The sequence below is a fragment of the Cydia pomonella genome, chromosome 16 (genome assembly GCF_033807575.1).
Source record: "Cydia pomonella isolate Wapato2018A chromosome 16, ilCydPomo1, whole genome shotgun sequence".
NCBI classification, from domain to species: Eukaryota; Metazoa; Arthropoda; class Insecta; order Lepidoptera; family Tortricidae; genus Cydia; species Cydia pomonella.
Window position 1 is genome coordinate 6,328,211 of NC_084718.1, and position 27,341 is coordinate 6,355,551.

The window sequence follows — 27,341 nt, forward strand, 5'->3', positions numbered from 1 at the left end:
AATTACTAAGTATACTTAGTTACGTTGCTGAATATTTTCTATAAGGGTTTTTCACTTAAGCTTTACAGTATGATTCTGGAGTCATACCTATATTATACCCAATAAATAATGTTTATTTTTAGAATATTGGTACGCAGTATTATTTCTATTTTTGGATACACATGGCTTTTAATTGCACTAATGCCCCATGCTAAATCTTCTTATAAACACCTGATGCCAAATTTAATGTAAGGTGATTTAGGTAGTCATTAAAAATAATATTGCTTCACATTATATTTCATTCCAATAGCAGAATGTTTTGGACACAATATGATGGAAACAAAAGTTTGTCAAGTGAGGGTCGAGCTTGCAGAGGACCTTGTTTACCCAAAAATATGGGAGCATCAATGAAGACGGTTACAAAACATCCTTTGTTAAAGAAATACAGTTCTGTATTTCTGTAGCATGGAAGGGACAATAAAAAGACAAGTGTTTCTAGCATTACATAGCATGGAAAACTATTCTACTTGGGACTGTCTTGCAACACAGGCAATAAAGATCAAGTCAATAGTCTTGCAAGAACAAGTGTGTCGCTTAACTTCAAACTCGAAATCTATTTGACCCTCGTAGGAAATACCTTTTCTTAATAAAATTAGAAAACCTGATAGTGGAATTTGGATTTATCAGACTTTGAAGCCAATCAAAATCCACTAGAATGGTTTTGATTTTGTACTTTCGCCCCATTTCGGATAATGAAAAATTGTTTAAAAAAAAAGAAAGGTGCGTTTTGAGATTTAAACAAAGACTACTACTAAATACGGAGGTTTTCATTTTAATACTTCGAAATTTGCGAACGTTGTGTAAAACTAGAAATCTCATTTTAGGATAATAAATTACAAGAATAAAGAAATTATAAAGTCTCAGAGTTTAAGAATATTTAATAATAACATTATTAATTTTTGGTTTATGAACGTACTTTAAGTGGATTTTTCTAAAGAATTTCCGAGACTCATTTTTTAATCCCTTTTATTCAATAATAACATTGATTACTTTACATAAAAAACATAACACCAAGTCATTGTTTATTAAAAAAGTGATAGAGAGGTATTTAAAGCATTCTAACCACAAAGTTTAGATTTCTTGCAACTTGGAAGCTGTATTGGGTCGTAAAATATTGCTTTAAAATGTCATAGTGACACTGACGTTTCTTATCGAAATAGTTTGCGCCAGGTTTACGCACGTGGATATCTATAATTAAAAAATTATAGAAATTTAGAAATAAATTTATTCCTTTACCGGTATGACTCGATTTGCTCGAGCTAAAGGTTCTAAAGCCTCAAACGAAAGGGCCCCTGAAGACAGTACACCATGGGAAGTAATGAAAGAACAACTTATGCAGTCGAAAAAAGAAAAAGAGGAAGCGAGCAAAAGACAAGAAGTATTTAATTTAATTCGTAATTTACTTTTATATTCTATAATTGAGTTATTTCACAGACTTTAAACCAAAAGGCATTTTTGTGGACAATAGTTTACAGTTTGTGTGCATATAATAATTAAAGAAATTAATTTACTAGTATCACACAGGTCAAAATAAAAGGAGTACCCCTTAAGTATTATTATTAATTCAGAAATAGAGCATTATCATTAAAATGACTTCTTTAACTTGACATACATTGTATAATGGTTGTGAATAATTTCAGGCAGAAAATCAACGTATCACAAATTACGAAAACTTTCTGAAGGAACAGAAAGTGTCCAAGCGAAAAGCCACTTGGTGTGACTTTCCTGAAGAAGTTCCCAAAAAACGACTTTTGCCTCTAAAGCAGCCTACAGAAAATAACCTTGAAAAAACATACAAGGATCAAGTCAATGGGTCTGTTGAGGGTACAGCTCAAGGAAGAACTAAAATAAAGAATAAACTGACCACAGGTAAACCAGAACCTTCTCATATTAATGAAGTAAATGGGTCTGCTGAAGCTACTATAGCTCAAGAAAAGAGGAAAAAGAAGAAGAAAAATAAAAATAAATTATCAGAAACCGCACCAACACAGTCACATCAGAGTGATGCTGCACCTCCTGACATGGCAGCACCACAAACTGAAAAGAAACAGAAGAAAAAGAATAAAAAGAAGCTAAAGGGTAATAGCAATGGAAATGTCCTACAATCAGAGGCTTCTAACGCTACTGAGCATAAATCCTCTCCAAATAAGAGCAATGCAAAGCCTAATGAAACTGACAATAATCTGAAAAAGAAAAAGAAGACTAAAATGGTTAATGGTAAACCTATCAGACGAAAGGAAATTAATGACAAGAGTTTTCAACTGATAATAAATACTAAAGAAGTTGAACTGGTTAGGTTTGATGGTTTCCCAATAATGAAAAAAGATGCTGAGCGTCTCACAGAACTGAAGAAAAGTATGATCCAGAAAGGTATTCCAAAGAGTGAGGTACAGAGGACCATGAAATTGGAAAGAAGGAGAGCTGAGAAGGCTCTAGCAAGGTTGAAGAGAGACGTTTGTTACAACTGTAGGAAAGGAGGACATAATCTCTCCGACTGCCCTGAACTTAAATCAAAGATACCAGGAGTAGATGCAGCAGATGGAATTTGTTTCAAATGTGGCTCAACAGAGCACAGGCAGTTTGAGTGCAAGGTTCAGAGGGACAATGAATTCCGATTTGCTACGTGTTTCATTTGTAGGGAACAGGTTTGTCTAGTTAACAATCTATTCTTTAATAAATGTAATATTTATAAGATCTTCATTATCCAAAACTAAATGTAATATTTTGAATCAAATTAACTCTATAATGGACAGAACTGAAAAATTTATAGTCTCAAGTGAAGTTGAGTCTAACCTAACCTAGAGATGTGTAAAAATAGTCCCCAATATAAATGTATTTTAATAACAAATAAAATTCCCAATAATATTAAGCTAGAAACTCGAAACACAGTGTTTAAAAATAAATTAGAAAAATTATTAATTGATAAATGTTATTATTCGGTTAAGGATTTTCTTAATGACGATAGTTTATAACATGTTTTTTTTTTTTTTTTTTTTTGTAATATTAATTGTCATGTTTAAATGAGAAGACTTGTTTTGTTTAGTTTTAAGTTAATGTTGTGTGTCCTTACAGGGTGTCATGGTCTTACTTGTATTTTATGGTATAACATCCTGATTTATTATGTACATGACTTTACAACAAATAAATAATAATAATAATAATAAAGTTTTAAATTATATGAAATGGCGAAATGAATGTATATGTGTGTAATGTATGTTAGTTTTTATCAGTCAGCCTGTTAAAAAGAATTTATATATTTTTTCTTAACAATAATCTTATATATATAATATTGTTGAAATAAAATGGATGTTGTTTGCAGTTCTTGTAGCTTATAATCTATACTGTCAAAACTTACCTTCTTGGTATGCACATATAGGCATAAAGACTTATAAACATTAATTTAATTGTTTTCTTGTATTCCAGGGCCACTTAGCCAGGCAGTGCCCAGACAACCCCAAAGGTTTATACCCAAATGGTGGATCCTGCAAACTGTGTGGAGACGTCACACACTTGAGGAAAGATTGTCCTACAGTAAGTATACATTTTTGCTTAATCTCTCTAAATATAGACCTATATGGTGTCTGGTGCTTAATAGCCCTACTGAGACAGTGTCCAGCAAGATACAGTTCAGATGACAGGTAAAAAAACTTCAGTCAGTACATAATATTCTTTTTACCTTTTAAAATCAAAAGTTACCATGAGTAGCCATGCCTTCTTCTATTTGCAACTGTTTGATCTAGCTGCATTTTGTGTTTCTGATGGTCATAACATAACTTTTAATTTGATTTTATGACCTCTGATCTCGAATATGCGATAGTAATACTGAATATATTTTTTTTATGCAATACTTGTATAATTTGTGATTGTAATATGTTGTCCTTTTTACTTACAGACGCAAGGCCAAAGGGAAGACACATCCCTAAAACTAGGCACTCTGGAGAGTGCAGATAACATAGAAGATATAGGTCACCAGGTAAAAGTTACGAATTCTACTGAATCAGCGAAAAAGAAACCCAAGAAGATTACATTTTAATGTTTTTGTCAGTCTCTGTTAAAGTAAAAAAAAAAAACTGATAATGTTTAATTCTCATTTAATTCATACTCAACATAATACAATGGTACACAATACAATATTCTACTCTAATCACATAGTCTTTTGTAACAATATATATTTCGGTATTATTTCTAGAAATAAATATATGTTATGTATACAGCAAAAATTTTGAACTTTTAGTAAAATTTGTATAACATTCAAAATACCCTTGCTAAATGTTTTCCAAGAGATCATTAAGTAAATATTTGTCTTTTTAGAATAATTCACTACAATATTACACACAAAAATGAAATTTAGAAGTTAAATTATTGGAGTTATACCAAAATGTTTACCCAGATTTTACTTCAAGATTTGATTCATAAACAAACAGAATGGTCAATAAAAGTAGTATAAGTATTTTTTTAGGGTCCATATTGGGTTGCATAAAAGTTTAAGTCATACCTTTTATAAGCATAAAAATTTGTGTCATAATCATCATATACAAATCATAAAAGTCATATTATATTGTGTCATACATTTTTAGCCAAAATATTTGATGACATAAATAGCAATTGTCATACTTATATTTTTTGTGCATACCTAACGAGCTTAACCAAAAAAAATATGCAAATTAAATTTATGACTAAAAAATATGACATAACTAATTTATGACAAAAACCCAGTTATGCACAGGAATAATTCTGACTAAAGATTTTTATGACTTCCAATCTTATAAAAATATGACATAAGTCGTTATGCGACCAGAGGGAGTCCCATTTTTTTATTTGAAAGTTACCCTGGATAAAATTTTCTGATGGATTAACCCATCTAGCCTTGCTCGTTTCCAAACTTCCACATTATATCCTGATCTATTTCAACGACGTCGACTACGGAAAATATAGGTAGTAGAAACCTCTACGCCATATTTGATAAAACAAACGTAAAATGCAAAACTGTCAAGGCTTCAATAAAGCTTCTGTCAAGATCAACTGATCAATCAGTTGATCTTTTTGACTAAGGTTCTAAGAGGCCACGACGTGACATCGGATCGGTTCAACGCTACAACGCCTCAATGCTAGCCTGGAGTTGCTCCATGGACTGCCGTGCGATCTCGCCCGTGATTCCCTCGGGGCTCTGCGGGTCCTCTCGGCTAAGGATCTTGGAGGCCTCTGCGAGTAGCCGGATGGGCTCCTGCAGCCGCTCCTTGAGCTTGTCTTGGTCGATGAGGCCGGCGCTGAACTCGCTGCGCGCGAGGAACATCACTGGGGCGTGGAGCTCGTATAACATCATACCTGCGGAAAGAGTCATACCTACTTAGTGTTAGGTAAGTAAAGATTATATATAACAAAAAAAATAGCAAAGGGTTAGTGGCTTTATAAGAAGATATTTAAGATAATTTGAATTTATCTTTGACACCGATATTTAAATAGCCTTTCTGAAAAGTTCGCCAAATAAAATAGCCTAAGAAACAATATGTATGAAGATAAGAGTATGGATGCATCACGTAACACGTAACACCACTGAGTATCTTCAACTTTCAGCGAGAGAAGTAAGTAATAACATTACATTGTGAAATTTGTTAAGAGGCTGTCAACACCCAATGTCCTTGAAATTGATGTTACTTAAACAGTTTTTTAAGAAAGACTATTTGTTTTAGTCAAGTAAGAAAAATATATGTTCATATTAATTATATTTCAAAGACCGTGGTTGTACTCGATACACGATTGAACGAAATCGGCTCGATAGAAAATAATTGCAAAAATTGGTCTTAAAATCACAATTAAACGGTTTTATGTCTTTATTGTTTTCACTTATGGGTCTGCAATTAAAATCACAATTTCAAAACATTTATATCTAAACCGTGGTTGAGTAAAATATTACACTAATAATCCACTTTTTTTTATTTAAATATTTTTCTTATTATTCCCTTGCCCAGGCCCAGTAACATGCGACAGTGCTATCTCATTTACTCCGATACAAATAGACAGTGTGCGCGCTTTAGGTATTGACAGCCTCTTAAGTACGCCGTGACGATGGAACACCGACATGCGCTGCGCTACACTCACCGCGCATCCTGGTCTCCCCGGGCGCTACTATCTGCAACGTGTCGAGCACGAGGCGGCACAGCTCCGCCTTGCGCTCCAGCAGCAAGTCCGGCAGCTCGTCGATGGCGTAGCCTTCCACGCGCCCGTACAGCGTGGCCAGAGCGTGCTTCAGGGTTAACAGGACGCCGTGGCGTGGATGGAATACTGACTTGTACTGAAAATAAAAGGGATTATAATAAATGACGTTGTAAACTCTCAGTCATTCTGTTCAGAAGATGCCTAAGAGTTCCCCAGCGGTTATATAGTGGAAATACGGTACCTCAGGAACGCGGGCAGACGCAGCACCCGTTGGTATTGAGCGTTTGGTTGATACCAGGGCTACAGGGGATCATCACCTAGTGAACGCTTGGACTGACTTCCGAATCTTTGGTATTTTTCGCTAGAAGACTCTCACTTCAGTACTAGTTATCACCTACCTTCTTTAACGTAGCCTCTCGCATCTCGATAGCCTGCGTGCCCTCCAATGCGTCCAGCTGGTCGACCTCGGCTTGCACCACGGCCAGCATTTTCCTCATCGCCGCGCTCGAGGTCTGGAAACCGCAGTTCTTGTCGGTGCACTGCCAGGGTGATTCATTATCTGAAAACGAAATAAAGGACTTTGAAGGCGCTCGCTTCCTTCCAAACGTTTGCCATGGGTGATGAACAGAAAAACTGCTTTATAACAGACCCTTCAGCTCATTAGACGAGTCCACACAGAGCGAACATACGCACGAGGCAATTTCCTCGCACACAAAACGGCCAGTGTAGAAGTGCCTCGGCCGAGGCGGCGCGCACGTTTTCCTCGCCCGAGCCGAGCCGCTCGGTGTCGGTTTTTCGGTATGCTTAAAAGGCGCCTCAGACGTTTGCCGCGCGCCAGGGAGGACGTGTTTGTTTATTTGGTTATTTGTTCGTACTTAAGTTGTCAAAAAATCACAACGCTGGAAAAAATTAAAAATAATGAGTGTCTCAAATTGTCGTGTCCTTCTTTTCTTCCTCATTTTCTTTTACATTGCTATAAATAGCAAAATAAAGGAAACGCAAACCACTGCAGTCATTACGTGCGGCGCCATTTTGAACAGCTGAGACGCCATCTTGCCGAGCAAATTGGCTCGGGTGAGGTAAAGTAGGCCAACGTGCCGAGGCAAAAGTTACACGAGCACGCGGCCGCCGGCCTATTTACATGTTCTGCACAAAGAGATACATACATGTGGAAATTTGTCCAGAGGAATTGATTATGAAAACCTACGGATCAGGTTAGCTTCCTCACAGCCCTGACAGTCATGATCGCTACGAGTATGATGAAAGCAGAGGGCTGGATACAACTAAGATGAGAAAGAGGATAATAAAATAATGATAACGAAGTCGTGGCAAGCAGACCTAAGGGGTTATTGCACAGAAATGTCATTCTGTGCAATAACCCCTTAAGTATGATGCCCCATTGTCGCATTTGCTGCACATTAGCTCCGTGGGCTCAGCGCAGCAGGCGCAGTCGCACGCAAATAACTTGGAGTCCAGCAACTGATCGCAACCGGGGTACCTAAACGCTAAGAGAAGTTAATAAATTCATGACAATGAAGCAAACATACCTAAGGGGTTATTGCACAGTATGACGCCATTATCACACTTGCTGCACTTGAGCGTGCTGAGATGCGACCCAAGCTCCGTAGGATCAGCGCAGCGGGGACAGTCGCAGGCGAAGAACTTGGACTCCAGAAGGTAGTCGCGGCGCGTGGGCGTCGGGGATAGCACGTGTGTGTAGCATAGGTGTAGTGCAGCACCGGATGGGATGCCCACTGCGGCTCGCACCTGGACCCTGAGGCAGAGATAGAAGTAACTAAGTAACAAATAAAACCTACTTACTTAATAAAAATATTTAATTTCTTCATCATGACAAGTGACAAGCACACACACCATAAAAAGGGGCCTACTTCACACTTAACTATACTTGATGTGCTTATCGCAACCACCTACCGCCACACATAACCCGCACATTTCAAATTAACCTCACCGCTCGGCACTCTCGCTCATTAGCAATTGTAGTTAGTCATGAAAAAGCCTGAAGTAACTAATTGTATTGTAGCTATACATATTTTTTTTTAGCTAGCCGGCAGTGAAATACTCACTCATAATCATTCTGGAGTATAGTATGCACTATGTTGGGGACACAGCTGTGAGCCGCGATGGCGAGCTGCGGGTACACCGCGCGGATGCTGAATCCACCGCGAGATGGAATCTCCACTGCGTTCACCTGACAGTCATGAAAATAAATTTAGTAAAATAACTCCAGCAACTCAGCATCACTAATATGGGAACGCGTTGCATTTTGTTTCAGCGAATTCGCTGCCAGCGCGCCGTTCGGTCATCATCATCATCACAGGCCTTTGCGTGTATTGCAGACGATTTAAGCATCTCGTGAATTGTTTGCGCGCTGTTAATCGTAGTTACAGTAGGTAATAGCATTTGCACACCTTGCCAGATCTAGACGGACCTATACAAATTACAAGGTTAATCAATAAATTTCTCATTGGGTCACTTACACTACAGTTTCTATTTGTTTACCTCGAGGATGCCGCAGACGCGCTGCACCAGCTCCTTGTCGAAGCGCGCGCCGAGCTTGCAGTGGTCCGTGAGGAAGGCGACCACGTTGACCTGGTCGGCGGCCCACGCTGGCCGCTCCTGCCGCGCCGCTGCGTGTGTTTCCATTGGCTCGAGTTCACGCTTCCAACGCTCTGGGTCTTTCTCTTTGGCTAGCAGCATTCTGAAACAGACATGAGAAAATCTAAGACAAAACAGACAAATTACGAGAATTATAGACCTTCATATGAGAGAGGACCTGGGGCTAGGGTCTTTTGACACATTTTTATTTTTATTTTTCTGAGAATAGCGATGGGGAGAGCTCGTACCTACTGTTATGTAGGTAAATACCTATCCGTGACTAACATACCTCAAGGGTGTGATGCAATCCAATTGTGGTGAACTGGCAGTTTCGTCGTCTGGTGGTTGGAAGCGCATCTTAGCAGCCGCGAATATTGCGCATTCTCCCGCATGAGCAGGAGCTGCTTCACACTCCGCCCCACAGATAGGCCAACCACAGCCAGAGCAAGCGGTGCTGCATTGTGCAGTAGCAACTGCGGTACCTAAGTGAAGTGAACATATATCCTACCTTATGGGTCTGATGCAGCCCAGCTATGATAAACTGCGTCCAGTCTTTTGGTACGTCGTGGGTTCGTCGGAAGCGCACCGTAGCAGCCGCGAAATCTACGCATTCTGGGCCACAGATCATCCACCACAGCGAGAACACAGCGTATGCAGGGCAGTACCTAATCAGCAAGCTGTGTCAAGTTTTGTCAAACAACCTACCTTAAGGGTGTGATGCAGTCCAGCTGTGGTGAACTGGCCGTCCAGTCTTCTGGTGGTTGGAAGCGCACCTTAGCAGCCGCGAATACTGAGCATTCCGCCGCGTGAGCCGGTGCCGCTTCACACTCCGCGCCACAGATAGGCCAACCACAGTGAGAACATAGCGTGCTCTGCACAGGGCAGTAACAACCCAGGCATAACGGTGGGCTGTCTGTAGACATCAAGCATAGGAAATTCAGCATTTCTAGACACTGTTAAATTGTACCTTCCGAAACACTAGACATGATTCAAGAGACATAAGAAATAATATAAAGTATTACCTAGGTACAGACGGCATAGTATAATATTGGTTTCGGGAATCTAAACAGTTGAATCCTCGCTACGCTTAAGTTATAACTTTTCTCGTCATGTTTTACTAATAAAACAATAAATTTCCGCGTCAATTTCAATTATATTACAACTGTCATAAAATAACCAAAAAGGCATACTAGTTAAAGGTAACACCATAGCAAAGTAACACAGGAAAAATAATTTAGCCGCGACGCAGATTTTACGTTGCATATTTTTAAGATTCCTAAAAGTTTTTTTAATACCCAGACCTCAACAATATTCTTATACTTGTTTCTGCTTAAATTACCTGGTTTCGGTCCAAAAGCGAAAGGCTTATCCGTGAAAATTAACTCCCCTGTCTCCAGTACTTTATTCGCAATCAGATATCGTCCAAATTTGTCATTCCGAGCGATATCATACGAACTCACGTCCTGAGCCATAACTTTGCTATGTAATAAGTACTTAGCACTAATATTTCACGACAACTCTGCACAGCAGACGTCGAGAGAACTGACTGAAATCTCTGACCGATGAGAAGTACATATGTAGACGATCGGCGGCTAATAATAAGACGTCGAATCCAGACCATTCGAGATCCGAGATGTCGGCCGCTCTGGATCGCGTTTATTTATGTTTACGTTGATTATGCTTTTGTTTTTGATACGGTACTCTAGGAATAGAAAACTACAGGAAACTATCTAGTGGGCATAGATGCACCTAATAGGAATAAGCGGAAACGCATAATAAAATCACTAAAGCAGATATCGCAGAGACTAAACGAGTTCCAAGTCTAACCTCTTATCGACGTCCTTGCTGCAAATGAAACTTAGCTACAACTCTAGGATGCAGAGTCCATCTGTGTCATCCCGTCCCTGGCTCCTTTAGCCCAGACGAGCTAGAATTATTTTTTTCACATCACCGATTCGGAAAAGGGTGCGATAGGCAGACACTCATATTGGCACGTCAGTGCATATATTGAGTGATCAGCACATTTAAATAGAGTTAGTGAGTTAGAGTTAAATAGAGTTAGAGTTAGTGTGAGTTTAGGTTAATAGAGTAGAACCACTATATGTTTACGATCACTATCCATTAGAATTAAAATTTAGGTTACAAAAAGCACATGCTGATGCTAGGAACAATCTAATTCTAAGTAAAATTCAAAGAAAATCTAAATACGATTGTAAGGCTAACGTTGTTAATTTTAAGAAAAGGTGATTTAATATTAATTAAGAATGAATGTTACAATAAATTAAATGACCTATGTTTAGGACCATATAAAATAAAAGACATAATAGGTTCAAATTTAAAGGTAATTAAAAATAATACAGATTATTTAGTACATAAGAATAGAGTAAAGTTGTATTACCAATAGTGTTCTTTTCAGGGGAGGGAACCCCTACCTTTTCAGGGGAGGTGCGATAGGCAGACACTCATATTGGCACGTCAGTGCATATTGAGTGATCAGCACATTTAATATAGATCTTGCGCCTCCACTCGATAAGGGATTTCCTCTTCTGTCACGTACAATAAATATATATAATGATAGAATAGTAAGTATTTGAGATTCAAGTGTACAAGCTGGGAGACAATACATCTGTTAACCTGTATACTGTGTTAAGTGATTCAACCCCTCCACCCCGGCGCTCTGCCTATTACAAGGGCTTTTTCTTCCCTGCTAGAAGGAATCAAAGTGGCAATTTTTCTGTTCAAGGACATTTTATTGCTAGTATAAAAAAATTACAAAATGAGATATGAAAATAGATTTGCACATAATCAATTAGGTACAATTTCCGTTTAATCGGTTGAGCATACTATTTTTCACCTTTAAAATATTTAGAAATAATAATTTTCTCATAGGTGTTGTGAAAATCAGTAAGTAATATCTGTCATATTCATATGTTGCGAAATTATCTCCATCTTGGATACTTCACTACGCTCAGGATGTATCTACGCGTACACCCACGCCGTAAATTTTGCTCCCTTGTGACGCTCCTACTATTGACGAATTCCCGCGTATGACCAGTTGAGTTTCTATTTCGATTTACCAACTAAGTAACTCAACACTGTATATTGAGTCTACCAACTTACGTTTCCCATAGTTACTTATTGCTATGTCATAAAACCCATAAAATACATGAATATTGGATGTCTAATTCGCCAAAGTCACTACGCTGCGCCGAGCAAAAATTTATAAGATTTAATTTCGTCTACATTTGTAATTCCCCTACAAAGGTTCGTCTTAATAAGCTAGGCTACTGCTATGTATTTCTAGACTTTGCGGAATTGGCATTTAACTGGTTTGAATTATTATAAACGAGACTTGGAACTCGTGGAACTGGGTCGCCCATCGCCTATTGTGTTTAAGATCCCCGGTTTTCGTAGCTACGTATTATTTATGGGAGACATCAGTCAGAATCATGTAACATGTCATGTTTCACTGTGTCTCCCATAAATAATTCGTACATGAATACTATCTTGTCTTTCTTCACTTTCAGGATAAGTCATCAAACGTATTAGTTTAGTAAATTTACTAAATTTCAAAAGATGATACCTAGTAAAAATGGTCTTCATAGGTCATTTTGAGAGAGATGTGAAATGTGATTTTTTTACCATCAGAGCCAAATAGATTCACTGTAACAAAATTGTCTAAATCTATGTATACCTAATTGTCACAAAAAAATTATAACCAATATAATTATTTAATGTTTTATCTTTAATATGTCTATTTTTGAGAGTTTATATAGTTTGCTAATTAGTGATAGTGTATTTGCATGGAGGTGGCCGAAAGTTTCTGCGGTATCTTATGAGAGAAAACCATGTGTACGGGAAGTAAGTATTTAATAAGCATACCTACGTACACAAACTAGGAGTACTAGGTAGCTTAAAGAATACCTATTTCAGAAGTGGCCTAGGACCTATTAAATCCCTTGCTCTACTGCATTAACTACTGCTCAAATTCATCTTCTTTTACTTCTAGTTTGCATTGAAAATTATACCAACAGTTTATTTTCAAAAACTCAGAATTTTCATTGCTGGAAAATTCGATGAGTATCCAGAAAATTCAACATTCCCATCGACTGAAGGACGCGGGACTAGGGATTGCAATCCGGTCCGGCGGATCCGGTAATCCGGCCGGATCCGGCACTTTTCAGGAGCTACCGGATCCGGTAAAAATCGCCGGATCCGGACCGGATCCGGTAAAATAAAATAAAAAACGCCTAAATACAGCACGCACTGTGCGTTTTAGTTTAGATAAGGAAAAGGCGACGGATGAGAGGTAGGAAGTTGAACAGAGCGTAAAACGAATGAAAAAGTTTAAATCAAAATATATATGACGATGACTGGGAACAGAAGTTGTTTTTCATGTTGGTGGCACGATATGACGATTACATAAATACTGTTATAGAAGGAAAGATAAAAGAATGGAGATGCTATGGAAGGCATTTGTAATTTATTCTAAAGAGAAGGTTAATGTTGTGATAGGAGATTAAAAGTAAACAAATGAGCAGGATTAAGTCGGCGGTACTCAACCGACTGGAGTTGGGCTAATCAATATGTGTTATATGTGTGAATGAATATATGATAACATTGATAATCTTTAGTTTGCTCAGATTTTTTTAATAAATGACCGATTTCATATTTTGTTTTTAAAGTGATATTGACAGTGTCACACTTTTTACTACTAAGTTCTATTTTATTGTTAAGAAGTTATTTATTAACTTAAATTATAGATTTAGGAATACGTATTATGCAAAAAACTAGAAAAATATGCCATTTAATTAACTTTAATATCCCTATACCAAACCGGATCCGGTCCGGCCGGATCCGGCCGGGTTATGGCCAAAATCCGGCCGGATCCGGCCGGATTGAAAATCAATCCGGTTTGCAATCCCTACGCGGGACGTTGCAATGACCTGCGCTGCGTGCCAAAACTACTTTTATCTTTATCACCTTTAATCAACGCGCGACAGTGCAGTGGACACAACATGACAACATACAATACATAATTAGCTAATATATCGTTGCCGCGGATAAAAATAAAATATCGACTCTTCCTTAGTGTATCTTGCGCATTATTTATTTTACTTTTGATGGATTGCTATCATTGCTAAATAACTGAAAGTTGAGCTCGACGAAAACAGCAGACCTTTCAGCCACTTTAGGTGTACCTATAATATATTAGGTAATTAGTACCTGGGCGACCGAGCTTTGCTCGGTTATAACTATTTATTGTATTATGGTGGTGTATAGGTGATAAACTTGAACATAAAAAAAAAAGTTAGTCACCGGGCGAGAATCGAACCCGTAACACTCGTTTAGCAGTCCGCGTCTTAACCCGCTGGACCAGACGGACAGTGGCCAGCACCACGAAATTAGCGACCATATTCTGCGTCGAAAGAAAAACGCATGAAAACTCGAAAACACGTGTTTTCCCAAACATAAGACTAATCTAGATCGGTTGTTTACCCCCAAAAACCCCCATATACCAAATTTCAGCGAGATCGTTAGAGCCGTTTCCGAGATCACAGAAATATATATATATATATACAAGAATTGCTCGTTTAAAGGTATAAGATATTCCATCCATTTTGCAGTAGGTTTATAATAACTACCTAAAATGTATGTAACTATAATATTATGTTCTCGGAATAGTCATCTAGTAGGTGATTGTGAGTGATTACCTATTTTACCCGGTGAATAAATCTGCAGCCTCACAAGCATAGTACAAGGAATGGGGAAGTAGGTTATCTTCATACAAACGCACCGTGCGCGGCTTGTATGTGTGCGCCATAGTATCTATGCGTCGCCGCGTTGAGTGTGCTCAAACAAAAGCCCCGACTGGTGCACTGAGAAACGGGTCGAGATTTTGTGTGAGTGTGCGCGCGGTGCGTTTGTAACTTTGTATGAAGATAACCGATCTCTATTGTTTCCCATAAAGTTTTAAGTCATAATGTATTGTTTGTCCGCATAACCTACTTCCCCACTCTTTGTACTACGAGCCCCAATGCAGAAGAGTTCGTCAAGTCATAGATTATTAAGTACCTACTCAAGATCGATAGCCGAACTATTATGCGTTGTAGTTGATAGAAGAATTGTATTTTTTTATTGCAATACATAAATATTTTTTTGTTGTATTATATAGGAAATAAAGTTGATTAATTTTACAACACTTTTTTTTAATTCTTGCTCCTATGCTACTAAAATTACTTACTAGATTTGACTTTGAAAAAAAGTTACTTTCAATTTTAAATAGTAGCCGAACTCTTCTGCATTGGGGCTCGTATGTCACAAGTGGCTGGGCAATTTAGGACTTTGTCACAGTGACGCCGACGTAATATCACTGCAGCGTCAGTTGGTCAAGTTATAGTACCTTAAATGGCTATAACTATTAAATGAATTAATAATATTCAAACAAAAGGCACAAGGTCTAGTGAGCAGTGACTTAACTTAATTCAGATCCATTACCATATCGTCAAAAAATCGTTCCTTATAATAATCCAATGCGGCAATCATCTTTAATGCAGACGAATTTCCTATTAAATGAATCTAGGATGGATCGATAAGCGAGCAAGTGATCTGCTTCGACAAGGGACGGGAGGTGGACTGTCCCGACGGCTACGACGACGATGGCGGCAGTGATAGCCATGGCGATGGCGGCGGCTTTGGGATTGCATTCTGGAGCTTCTCAGATTCTAAGGTTTGAGTTTACGCAAACTGGTAATTCGAAAATTTTATCGAAAGTTAAGAACATTTGTAATATCGGGACCGCCGGGCCGGTTTTCGGCGACGCAAGTTACAACCTGGCCACGACGTGGGCCCCTATATCGGGCATCGGGCCAAAGGATTGTTTTCCGTTTCACGAAATATTAGCACATCGTTTACAATATTTTTTGATCTAAAAAATAGCTCAACTGCAAAAATATCTAATATTAAACATATTTGGCAATACGAGACAAAGTATTTTTTACATGTCAAATATTGTTAAGGAAGGATGCGCCTGGTGGCCTAGCGGTAAGAGCGTGCGACTTGCAATCCGGAGGTCGCGGGTTCAAACCCCGGCTCGTAGCAATGAGTTTTTCGGAACTTATGTACGAAATATAATTTGATATTTACCAGTCGCTTTTCGGTGAAGGAAAACATCGTGAGGAAACCGGACTAATCCCGATAAGGCCTAGTTCACCCTCTGGGTTGGAAGGTCAGATGGCAGTCGCTTTCGTAAAAACTAGTGCCTACCCCAATTCTCGGGATTAGTTGCCAAGCGGACCCCAGGCTCCCATGAGCCGTGGCAAAAATGCCGGGACAACGCGAGGAAGAAGAAATATTGTTAACGATGTTCTTATATTTCGTGAAACGGAAAACGATCTTGCTCGGGCGCGACGTAGGTGCCGACATCGGTCACGATCGTAAGGGCCTTATACTTATACTTACTTTACTCTTTGGGCCCAACGGCAGGATAAGTGTAATAAATCCTTAAGCAGTATTGAGATATCTCAAGTACTTACATTTTAAATAATAGTAAAAAAATCTTTAAAGAAGTCTCATATGTTAAATGGCTCTAGGAGGTTTTGGTTGTTTAGGATAGGAGTATACCAGCCGTAATCGCCACATGAAACGATTGATAATTAATTTGATTCCATATTATAGCAAAGTGTACCTAGCTTATTAAACGTAACTACGCTTAGCTTAGTTTAAAAATGTGCGCGAAATCTACAGATATATGAGTTTAAATAGTTACTCGATTTTATAAACTAATAACTTTAAATATTGAAATAAATATTACTATAACTAATGATTTTAATGTTTTACTATGGAGTTTTGGTGAAAATAAGTATCTATTAATTTATTAGCAGTTGTGTTGATTACTACTTGTGACATTGACGTCAAACTGTAGCAGTGTCGTTTTAGAACTTATTAGGTTACAAGAAATTGCACTTCAACCACTACAACTATTGCCTCTTTACTATATTTCATATAAATAAAGTATTTCTGTTATTCATTATTTCTTTTTACAGTATGATACAAACTAAACTATGATACAATTAAAAATACTTCAGTCTTTACACTATTTCCGGTGTGAAAAACGCCATCGCACTGTCGCGCTATCTGTTGACTACTTCACTAACCAGAACTTGTCTTGTGGTGCGGTGAAGGAGGTTCCACTCTAATCGGCAATTTATTTGCCTTATTCCACGTTCTCTATTTCAAATTATTCCTTATAAACCACAGTGAGTAAAATAGCTTTATTTCGTAATTGCTTTGTATATAGAGAAAGACTGGTTATGGTGTAAAGATATAATTTAAATTGAGGTTAAAATGATTCGCTTCAGCCGGTTTCAATGAGAAGTATCGACGTCACCCTTCTCATAATCCATATTATTTTCGTAGCTCCCTATTTTTATCACTAATAACTACCTTAAGTTTGTTTCAAATGATTAGAGATCTGAAAAAATGTATGTCATAAAAATGTAATTGATTGGTTGAAGAGGTCGGAAACGTCAGTGGAGGTTGAGGACGCATGTGATTTCCACCTTTGATACGAATTTCAGCTCCTATCTATAGAGGTCAAGTTTAAGGCCAGTAGGTGTGTCTCGAAGGAAGAATGTCACGGTTGGACACGCTTCTGGAACATTGAAGCTCTAGTCCCTTAATACCTGAGTGTTATGTAATAGTACTGAATGCGGATTGTAAATAGTTCGCGATGCCGAGTCGACCCTGACACAGCTGGCACTGATAGTTAATTTTTGCGACTTACCCCTTGTACTAGATATTAACAGCTGATAATCATAAGGTCATGTGACAAATCTATTGCTTATTTTTATTACAAAAAAAATTAGGGTCCATGTAGACATATTCCTACATGCTCAAGTATAAATCTTTACAGATGGGTTCCAGCCCTCCTCCCTACTATGCCGATCTTGGCAAGAAGGCCAATGATGTATTCGGCAAGGGTTACCACTTCGGAGTGTTCAAACTTGACCTGAAGACCAAGAGTGAGTCAGGTGTTGAGTTCACCAGCGGCATCACCTCCAACCAGGAGAGTGGAAAGGTAATTCATGCAGCTGTTACCACTGGTACATGTTAATTATTGACTACATCATATCATTCATGACGACACATGCCTTGACTGACTTGTATTGTCATGTTATTAAAGGTTAGATTTGAAAAATCTGTGTGTCATTGTGGATGACACGAACTATATATCAGTGAGAAATAATGATAATATTGTTTAATAGGCTTCATATATTTCCCATGTGAGCCTAGTGTTGGGATCATTGTATTGCTTGCTTCTCTTGTAATGTAAATTTCTTAAATTAAATATATTTTTAATTTAATTTTACAGTGGAAAGTCATTATAAGAAAACTCAAGGGATCAAATTTTTTAAATTATTTATTGTTATCATTTCATGGAGATTTCAAAAAGCCAAACAGTGTAAGAACTCAAATACACATTTGATTAGGCGGGTCCACACAGTGAGCATACGCGTTTTCCTCGTCCGAGCGCACCACCTCGGCCGAGGCACGTCTACACTGGCCGGTTTGTGCATGAGGAAATTGCCTCGCACGTATGCTCACTCTGTTAGGACCACCTATTCACATAATAGCTATTTTAAGATATTGGCTATTATTTTGCTTATTTAAGGCAATATTTATTGCACAGTTAATGAGTGCCATAATATTATATGCATTCACAGTAATCACAGCCTTTGCCACTGATAATTTTCTTTGAAAATGTTAAATGATGCATTTTATAAATAATTAAGTAATATTTATTATGTCTCTTACAAATTCTCGGGACCATGGGGTCCCGGGCATTTGGAAGGCGTGCGTGGGGCCGAAGCCAACACATAGAGGCCCCTTGTAATAAGACAATTTACTCTAAAAGTAATGTGACACCAACCGACGACGATTATCCCTGTTCACACTATAGCAGTGCACCCACGGACAACAAGCCCCGGTTAGTGTAGGACTATTGTAAGAAAAAGGTACAAAAAGAAACCGGGCTATTGGGTTGAGTTGCTAGTGGACTGGTAACCGAGACTATGGAGGTGACTATGGCACCTGCCCTGATCATATGTTAAAAAACACGAAAAATGGACAGGTGGTGACTCGCCAACTCACAATATGGGTCCCCGAAAACGGCCGCTCGCGACAAGTTGACAACATTGCGTGAGCGGCTCAGGGTGTGGAGAGGTGTGCGCCGCTTTCTACCCAGTGGCTGTCAGCAGCCACTGTGCCAACTCGCGTCTTATGCATATTTCACTTCCACCCTGCGAGCATATAGCTCTGACACCCTACTCTGGACGGCCGGCAAAGGCAAGCCAGAGGTGAGAGTCCTGCGGCCCCTGCTCAGTGTTCACTCCAGTCGGCCAATGAAGGCAAGCCGGAGAGAGGGGCCTGACCGACTCTCGGGGGTATGGGACCCAAGGGACGTCACTTCCCATACAGCTCGCCACAAGCTGCCCTGCTGCTGCTGGTTATTATTATTATTATTATTTCTTAATCAGGCAGGCAGTTGAAACAACTGATAGTTGCCTGTATCTGAGTGATCTTCACTTAATATGTATTCTTTGCGCTGGTTAAGTATTTGTCTAGTCTGTTCTTAAACTGATTGACATTCAGTGCTGAGACCACATCTTCTGGTAGTTTGTTCCACGCTTTGATCACTCTGTTGCTGAGAAAATGTCTGCGGGGGTTGTTTTTAGACAGTTCAGATATTAACTTATATTGGTGGCCTCGCAGACGGGTGTTACTATTGCGTGTTAATATTTTCAAGTTACAGAGCATTTTAACACTTCAAGTCATAGTAGAGCATACAATCATACTTGATACTACATTCTTCAATTATTTCCACAGGTGTTTGGCAACCTCTCGTCCAAATTCGCCGTGAAGGACTATGGCCTGACATTCACAGAGAAGTGGAACACCGACAACACACTTGCCACTGACATCACCATTACAGACAAGATCGCCGCTGGTCTCAAGGTTACTCTGGAGGGAACCTTCGCGCCACAGACCGGGTAAGCTACGAAACTGTTCCAAGTTGGGAAAGCTGTTTCACTGCCAACTATTAGTGAGAAGTGCCCGAAATCAAAGAAATAGGCTCAGAAAGTTATCATTGGCAGCATTGTGAACAATTCGTAAAAATTATTTGTCACTTCTATCTCTTTTATTCTCATAGAATCTATATCTAATTGTAAGTTACGACTCAAAGCCATACAACAAAGAAAGAAAAGGTAACAATTTATTGTAAAAGCCTTGTACAATAAGTCAGAATCAATTAGTCATTGTTTTAATCGAGGAGACATGGGTTATGGGTCAGATATAGATCTACTTAGGTACCAATTTATGTTTCCTGTTGCTGATGTTTAAGAACGTACAAGTATTCATTACCTTTAATTTTAATACAGTCTAAACCACAGGCAAATTCTTTTAGGAAAAAAGACTCCTGTTTCCTTACCTATCAAGTACAGAACTTACAATGTATATTTTTCAAATTTATTTATTACAAAAATCTTAAATTTATAATTTAAAGCACTGTACAATTGAAGATGTTTAAACATTCCAAGTTATGAAGTATTTTAAGTCAATTCAATGTGCCGAGCAAGTCATTAAACATGTAACAATTGCAGGAGCAAGACCGGTAAACTAAAGTCGTCGTTCGCGAACGAAACTGTGGCCATCAACACCAACGTGGACCTGGACCTGGCTGGACCCATCGTGGACGTGGCCGCCGTCCTCAAGTACCAGGGCTGGCTCGCCGGCGCGCACACGCAGTTCGACTCGCAGAAGGCCAAGTTCGCCAAGAACAACTTCGCCTTCGGGTACCAGACTGGAGATTTTAACCTACACACCAATGTGTAAGTATTATACGATTTTTTTTTGACGTTTTAAATGACCACTAACATAGTGTGGATTAATTAAAGATAAGGCCAGTAAATGTGGTATCTAAGAAATTACAGTGGATTGTTTAATTAGAAGACAGTCATACAGTATGGTGATTTTTTACTTCAATCAGTGATCACATCATAGGGGAAAGGTTCATAATTTCTCAGGGTGAAATTTCTTATTCTGCTTCTTTGTCAGGGGCTATGTAAGGCTCTACAGCTCTATATATCACTGCGACCATTCCTGGTCTATTGTAATCGCCGAAATTTCTTATTACACCATGAATTATTCATTGATCAAGCTATGACATTACACAAACTCTGTTTTAGATCAAACAAGGTTAAAAGTCTGAAATAAAATTAAACAATTTTTATCACACATGTTATAAAATTCAAATCAGCCAGACAGGCACTATTATTAGCAGGAATGTAGACGGAATTACATCTGATGTAAAATCTTAATTCAGTTTCATAAACTAGACCACTTATATAATGTTACAATTCAGGACTTCTGCAGAGCCAGGGTCAATAAACATTGATTTTTCAACATTACATAAGCTAGTAGAAGAGGCTGCTCCATATAACCAGTACTAGTTAAAACCTGCGTGCGCTCAGATGACGGTTAATATAACTGACTATTGTTCTCTAAGTATGCTTGTAAAATGTTCCTTGGAAATCGTGACGTGAACTGTTCGCTATGTAAATATGCCTCTTGGGATTACGTAATCTACATCAATTGTGACGTGATGCGTGAAAGTACCTAAAGAAAGCGTCTTATATGAATGGAACATATTTCTACTTTTTAGGGTTGAGTATAAACGGATCAGTCTTAAGAATGCCTAGTAAGCTGCCTTTTTTTATTATGTTAAAATATCACAATAAAATGAAGTTGGAATGTAGTATAAATAAATCGGTCTGGAAGACATTTTATTACCTCATTTTCATTTGTAATTTCTTGAATCCTTGTTAAATAATCATTAGATAATAAATAAATATCATGACTAAGTCCCACGGTAAGCTCAAGAAGGCTTGTATTGTGGGTTTGTATTTATATTATATTTATAATGTACAAAAACTTAAATACATAAAAAACATCCATGACTCAGGAACAAATATCTGTGCTCATTACACAAATACATGCCCTTACCGGCATTTGAATCCAGGACTATCGACTTCATAGGCAGGGTCACTACCCACTTGGCTAGGCGGGGTATCAGATGGAGATTACCAATGCGCAAGTTTATAAATCATAGTATTAACTATTTTAAAGCCCACTTGCACCATCCCACTAACCCGGAATTAAGCGGTTGAACCATTAACCCAGTGTCAAATTGTACAGGTAACCGTGGTAACTCCAGGTTTAACCCAGGTTTAATCTATTTTTGACTGCGCTTAACCTTGTCTATAAAATTCATTTATTATTTTAATTTAATCAATGAAATGCTTAATCATGTAAATTTTAATGTCTAGTTATTAAATCGATTTTAATTTTCGTTTTTATTTTAATTATTTTTATTTAATTATTTTTTTTTTTTTTTTTTAATTTAATTTTTTTATTTGGGAAACATACAGCACATAATAATACAATAAGGTACAAGATAAAGTTAGAACATAAGCCAAAACAGTTTCCACTTACAGCTAATACAAAATTCCTTTGCTCCGAAAAAAAGTACAATATTTGGGTATTTTTAATTTAAAGTTGAATTTAACAGTTACATTTAGTAAATAAGATAATACACGAGCACGATTAACAATTATAACAAGCATACTTTAGAATTTTGAAAATAACAAGCACAATTTTTATTTAGACTTTGAAATTTCAAATAATAGGTACAATTACAATAACAATACAAGACAAGCTTACAATTTTATTACGAGCTAAGAAGTAGATAACGGAATTACCATTTTTTTTGTTATGATTTGTTTTGTTTTTTTGTTTGTTTGATGACAGAAACAAATTTATTACACTTATGCTGGAACAAATCAATGTGTGAATATTTCTTGTTGTAAATATTGCATGATCTTGCTAAAAATTTGTTGTTTACATATTTTTTGCGAGTAAATGGAACGGATAGCAAAGCAGTGGACCGCGTACGAGACGTAGGACATCTAAATAACACCTTGCTGAGAAGATCTTCCGAATCAATTAAATTATTTAATAATTTGTACAAGAAAATTACATCCCGCTTTTCTCTTCTTACTTGTAAGGACTCAAATTTCTCAGGCTTAAAGGATTTGAATTTATACTTCATACGATTAAGAAATTTTTTTTGAATACTTTCTAATGAATTAATGTGTACCAAAAAGTGAGGACTCCAAACTGTAGATGCGTATTCCAAATATGACCTTACATATGCATTATATAAAAGAAGTAACGTTTTGGGGTTTTTGAAATCTTTACTTTGCCTAAATATGAAACCAAGCATTTTATAAGACTTAGATGTTATCTTATCTATATGTGAAACCAATTGAATTTCACTGTCTAAATATACTCCTAAATCTCTAACCTCAGTAACTCTAGTGAGTGGTTGGTTTCCAATGGTATAATTAAAGGTTATAGGGTTAAGCTTCCGCGTAAATGTAATAATTGAACATTTATTTATGTTTAAATATAGGTTATTACATAAACAGTAGTTGTTTAATCTATTAAGGTCATCCTGCAAATTGACGCAATCAGCCTCGGACTTCACAACGGTAAATATCTTAGTATCGTCAGCATACAGTAACACTTTAGAATTTAAGAAACAGTTAATCACATCATTGATATATATGTTAAATAGTAGTGGTCCTAAATGCGAGCCCTGCGGTACCCCTGACGTAATAGGCACAAAACTAGATGTGTACCCTTTAATAGTAACTGCTTGAGTTCTATCCCGTAAGTACGATGTGAGCCAACGCAACAAGTCACCATGAATACCGAACATTTCAAGTTTCTTTAGTAAAACCGAGTGTGAGATTTTATCAAAAGCCTCGTATAAATGTTATATGTATATGGATCAATGTTGTCTGCAATAAATGATTTTATTATTAACCGGTTAACCCCGGGTTAGTAGAATGGTGCAATTACTGATCGTGTCATTCACGACGACGCGGGCCTTGACTCGTAATGTCATGTTATTAAAGGTTAGATTTGACAAATCTGCGCGTCATAGAGGATGACACGAACTATATTTAATGAACTAATTTGGGACTAATAGACGCAAACAAAAACCTTAAAAAAGACGAGTTCTGATTCATAATCAATAAAAAGTAATTTAGTAATACAACATAATATTTTGTACACAGCGACAACGGCAAGGACTTCGGCGGCTCCATCTACCAGAAGGTGTCGGACAAGCTGGACTGCGGCGTGAGCATGAAGTGGTCGGCGGGCTCGGCCGACACGCTGTTCGGCGTGGGCGCCAAGTTCGCGCTCGACGCCGACGCCTCGCTGCACGCCAAGATCAACAACAAGTCGCTCATCGGGCTCGGCTACCAGCAGAAGCTGCGCCCAGGTCAGTATCTACTAGTATCGCAAGTGCATGTGCCAGTGTCGCAGACGACCCACATTATCGCATATTTTTATTTTTTTTGGATTTAGCTGCGATTTGCTTAGACACGTGATACTTGTTATCGCATATTTTTATTTTTTTTGGATTTAGCTGCGATTTGCAAATGAAACAATTAGCTGTATAGTTATTCTTCAGTACATATAATCAATTCTCATAATTTAGGGCTGGATTATTGTACAAGATTATTCCTATTGTTATTTCGCCTTTTCATTCGTAGTCTTGAAAAACACGCCCTGTTTATCGATTGTTTATTGTGAATTAGTATGTTCTGGATATGACTGTCACGTCACGGTCCAATATCAGATGAGCAATTCCGTTTTATCTGAAACAACCTATCTAAATACCTATATAATCAAAATATTACTTTTGTATTTATGCAAGCCATGTTTCATGTTACTTTTATTTGAATAAATATTAAATAACTTTAGTGTAATATAACTTATGATCATATAACAAACATGTCGATTAGATCATAATCACAATCAAGAGTGAAAGTCCATAATATTGATCTATCCCAAGAATGTACTCTAACGATTAGAATCATCCATCATAATGTCTAACATTAAACAGTTCTAACTTCGCCTTACGCACTATCGAGTAATCGTACGATTGTCACGTGTTGTTGCCGCTTATCTCTTGTTTATCGAGTAAATGTAAGTGGAGATAGCTTACGGCTCTGGAAGATGTTTTAGCAGGCCTATTGTGGAGGAAGGGGCGTTTAACTTTTATTTATTTTAGACAATAGAAAAATCGGTATTGTGGGATTTATAGTTTCATCAATAAACTTGGCGCGGCTAATGATGATCCCTGTGAAATTTCCTTTTTGTAGGGAGTAACTGTCAATGTCATGTTTTTGGACTTTTATGGTACTATAACACATATTTTCATTCAGAAATGTAACAACTAAGTAATAAAAATAGTGTAAAAATCTATTTAAGTATTTATTTTTTAAACTAGGTCTATCCAAAAGCGAATTGGAGGAACTGTCATACAGATCATCATTGGCCGTGTTAAAGTATAATTTGCAATAGGGATTTAAAAGTACTGTCGGAAGTATGGGTATTATGTACATGTATTACGCATACGGAAGTCCTTATTATGGAATGCCGACGTTAACGTCACACCTGTTTTCGTTCAGACAGCTAAATGATTTAAAAATTGGCACAAATATAGAACGTCTTTTCGTTACGTCTGCTCGCATAGATGCCAATAACAATTGTGTAGCAGAACCGAACCAGTAACAAATATGTATTAGATATGGCTGCTATGAATACCTACTTCAATTCTTTTCCTATAGTTTTATTGACATTTTAAATGTCGACTTCGTTATCTATGTATATGTTATCGGACGAAAATCTATGACAGTCGACATAGCTTTTATCTGGGAATTATAAACAATGAAAAACTCTTTGTAACGACATGCCACGTGTATCGTGTGCGGCGCGTCATCGAGCACCTTGTCAGAACGTATATCGGGCGGTCCGTGTCGACGTGAGCGCACGAGTGATGTGGGGTGGTGTTGTTGCAGGCGTGACCCTGACGCTGTCGGCCGCCATCGACGGCCAGAACTTCAACGCCGGCGGCCACAAGGTCGGCGTCGCCCTCGAGCTGGAGCCCTAGACACTTGTAGATGACACACTATCTACTGTTATATAATAATAGAAAGAGTATAGAAAGATCAATTTCAATCATAGTATTCTCGAGTGTTGTCTGTCTGTGTAAGCGTTGAACGCGACGATTCCGCCGTTCGGAAGACCGTTTCTTCTTAGGTATTATGTAAGCACGCGACATTATTGCATCCCTATTGTATTGCTAAATAATTTTATTGTGCAAATTACGTGATCCGTAAGTCCGTTATGTCTTGTAAATAAACACCTATGGTGTTGCCCTATTGATTGTGAATTAAATGAATAGTCTGTTGGAATCACCATCCGTTGTTTTACTGCCGCCTCGTGCGCCGCTCGTACTTATCTTTTTTTTTCATCTCAATTCATTTATTGCAGGTTATAACCTTTATTATGCCTTTATACACATACAGTAGGGCCTCGATAATCCGTACTTCAAAAAAACAACTCCTGTTCGGACTCACAGAGCGTTCGGATTATAGTATGTTTGATATAAAACATAAGAGTATTCGGATTTTTATTCTAAGAGACTCCAAAATTACAAAAACTTTTTCTATAGTACATTGTGCAACGAGGGGGTAAGTGACAAGTGCATTAAAGACTTGAGTTTGCAATATTCTTACCCTCGTTACACACAATGTTTTTCATCACACTTGCGAATAAAAAATACGGTTTCAATTCAAACATTCGTCCGCCATATTGTCATTATTTTGACAGGTTAGGCATCGAAGGCACAGACCTAGATTCAGCCACGATTGAAAATTCTTTAAAAATATTTGAAACTGCTATTAAATTAATGAAATGAAATATTTTTTAACATAAACAGTAAAAATAAATTATAAACACGTCAGTATTTTAAATGTATAACTCATTTATACCTACTTAGTTCGTATAAATTAGTAGACAATTCAAAAAAAAAACCTAAAACTCCCTCGGGAGATATAGTTTTTTTTTCACAATCCATAACTCCCGCGGCCTTATCTTTCAGTATGCCTGTATAAAATAAGATCTTTTTCGAGCAAGTGTGATGAAAAGTAAATTAACACTATATAAATGCGTAATCATTTGAAGAACTCATCTTATTTAGTCTGCCATGTTTTATTTATTGAGCAAGCAGGCTTTGTCCCTCAAAGAAAGGGGTTACTCGGCAGTTTGGATTACAGCGACGCTCGGATTAGCCCGTGTACGGATTATCGAGGCTCTACTGTAACATATTTCCCACATGATTTTGAACTTTGTTTGAAGGTGATAGGGTTCATTTTTGCATAATTTCCGCTAAAATATAATGGGTTAAAATTTAATAATAATCACAATAAAAAAAATGTATGCAGTTTTAAATGCTTGTTGTAATTTACTGATACTATATTATAACATTGCTTTGTTTAAATAACTGCAGCTTTATATTCATAACAACTATAGATACTAACCGAGATAAG

At 37.6% G+C, this 27,341-nt stretch overlaps 3 protein-coding genes across 5 annotated transcripts; 2 read left to right on the forward strand and 1 right to left on the reverse strand.

Moving 5' to 3' along the window:
• The first annotated feature begins 925 nt into the window (after window positions 1-925).
• LOC133526464 (zinc finger CCHC domain-containing protein 9-like) lies at window positions 926-4,259 on the forward strand. Its single transcript, XM_061863117.1, has 4 exons — window positions 926-1,417; window positions 1,680-2,684; window positions 3,463-3,570; window positions 3,932-4,259. Exons 1-4 carry the CDS (start codon window positions 1,280-1,282, stop codon window positions 4,070-4,072), a joined length of 1,392 nt encoding a protein of 463 aa, XP_061719101.1. The 5' UTR covers window positions 926-1,279; the 3' UTR covers window positions 4,073-4,259.
• A 638-nt stretch (window positions 4,260-4,897) lies between these two features.
• LOC133526463 (SET domain-containing protein SmydA-8) lies at window positions 4,898-10,766 on the reverse strand. Its single transcript, XM_061863116.1, has 8 exons — window positions 10,151-10,766; window positions 9,517-9,724; window positions 8,716-8,914; window positions 8,280-8,404; window positions 7,743-7,969; window positions 6,594-6,754; window positions 6,139-6,331; window positions 4,898-5,364 (listed from the first exon to the last, which is right to left on the reverse strand). Exons 1-8 carry the CDS (start codon window positions 10,281-10,283, stop codon window positions 5,132-5,134), a joined length of 1,479 nt encoding a protein of 492 aa, XP_061719100.1. The 5' UTR covers window positions 10,284-10,766; the 3' UTR covers window positions 4,898-5,131.
• A 1,755-nt stretch (window positions 10,767-12,521) lies between these two features.
• Window positions 12,522-26,210, forward strand: LOC133526466 (voltage-dependent anion-selective channel-like). Of its 3 annotated transcripts, XM_061863119.1 has the most exons (7): window positions 12,522-12,672; window positions 15,395-15,541; window positions 17,726-17,890; window positions 19,699-19,862; window positions 20,475-20,702; window positions 24,015-24,223; window positions 25,809-26,210. In XM_061863119.1, the coding sequence occupies exons 1-7, from the start codon at window positions 12,562-12,564 to the stop codon at window positions 25,898-25,900; spliced, it is 1,116 nt and encodes a 371-aa protein (XP_061719103.1). In that variant the 5' UTR covers window positions 12,522-12,561; the 3' UTR covers window positions 25,901-26,210. The 3 variants fall into 3 exon arrangements, with proteins under 3 accessions (XP_061719103.1, XP_061719104.1, XP_061719105.1); XM_061863120.1 differs by lacking the exons at window positions 12,522-12,672; window positions 15,395-15,541 and adding an exon at window positions 16,912-17,069; XM_061863121.1 differs by lacking the exons at window positions 12,522-12,672; window positions 15,395-15,541 and adding an exon at window positions 17,614-17,632.
• The last annotated feature ends 1,131 nt before the right edge of the window (window positions 26,211-27,341 follow it).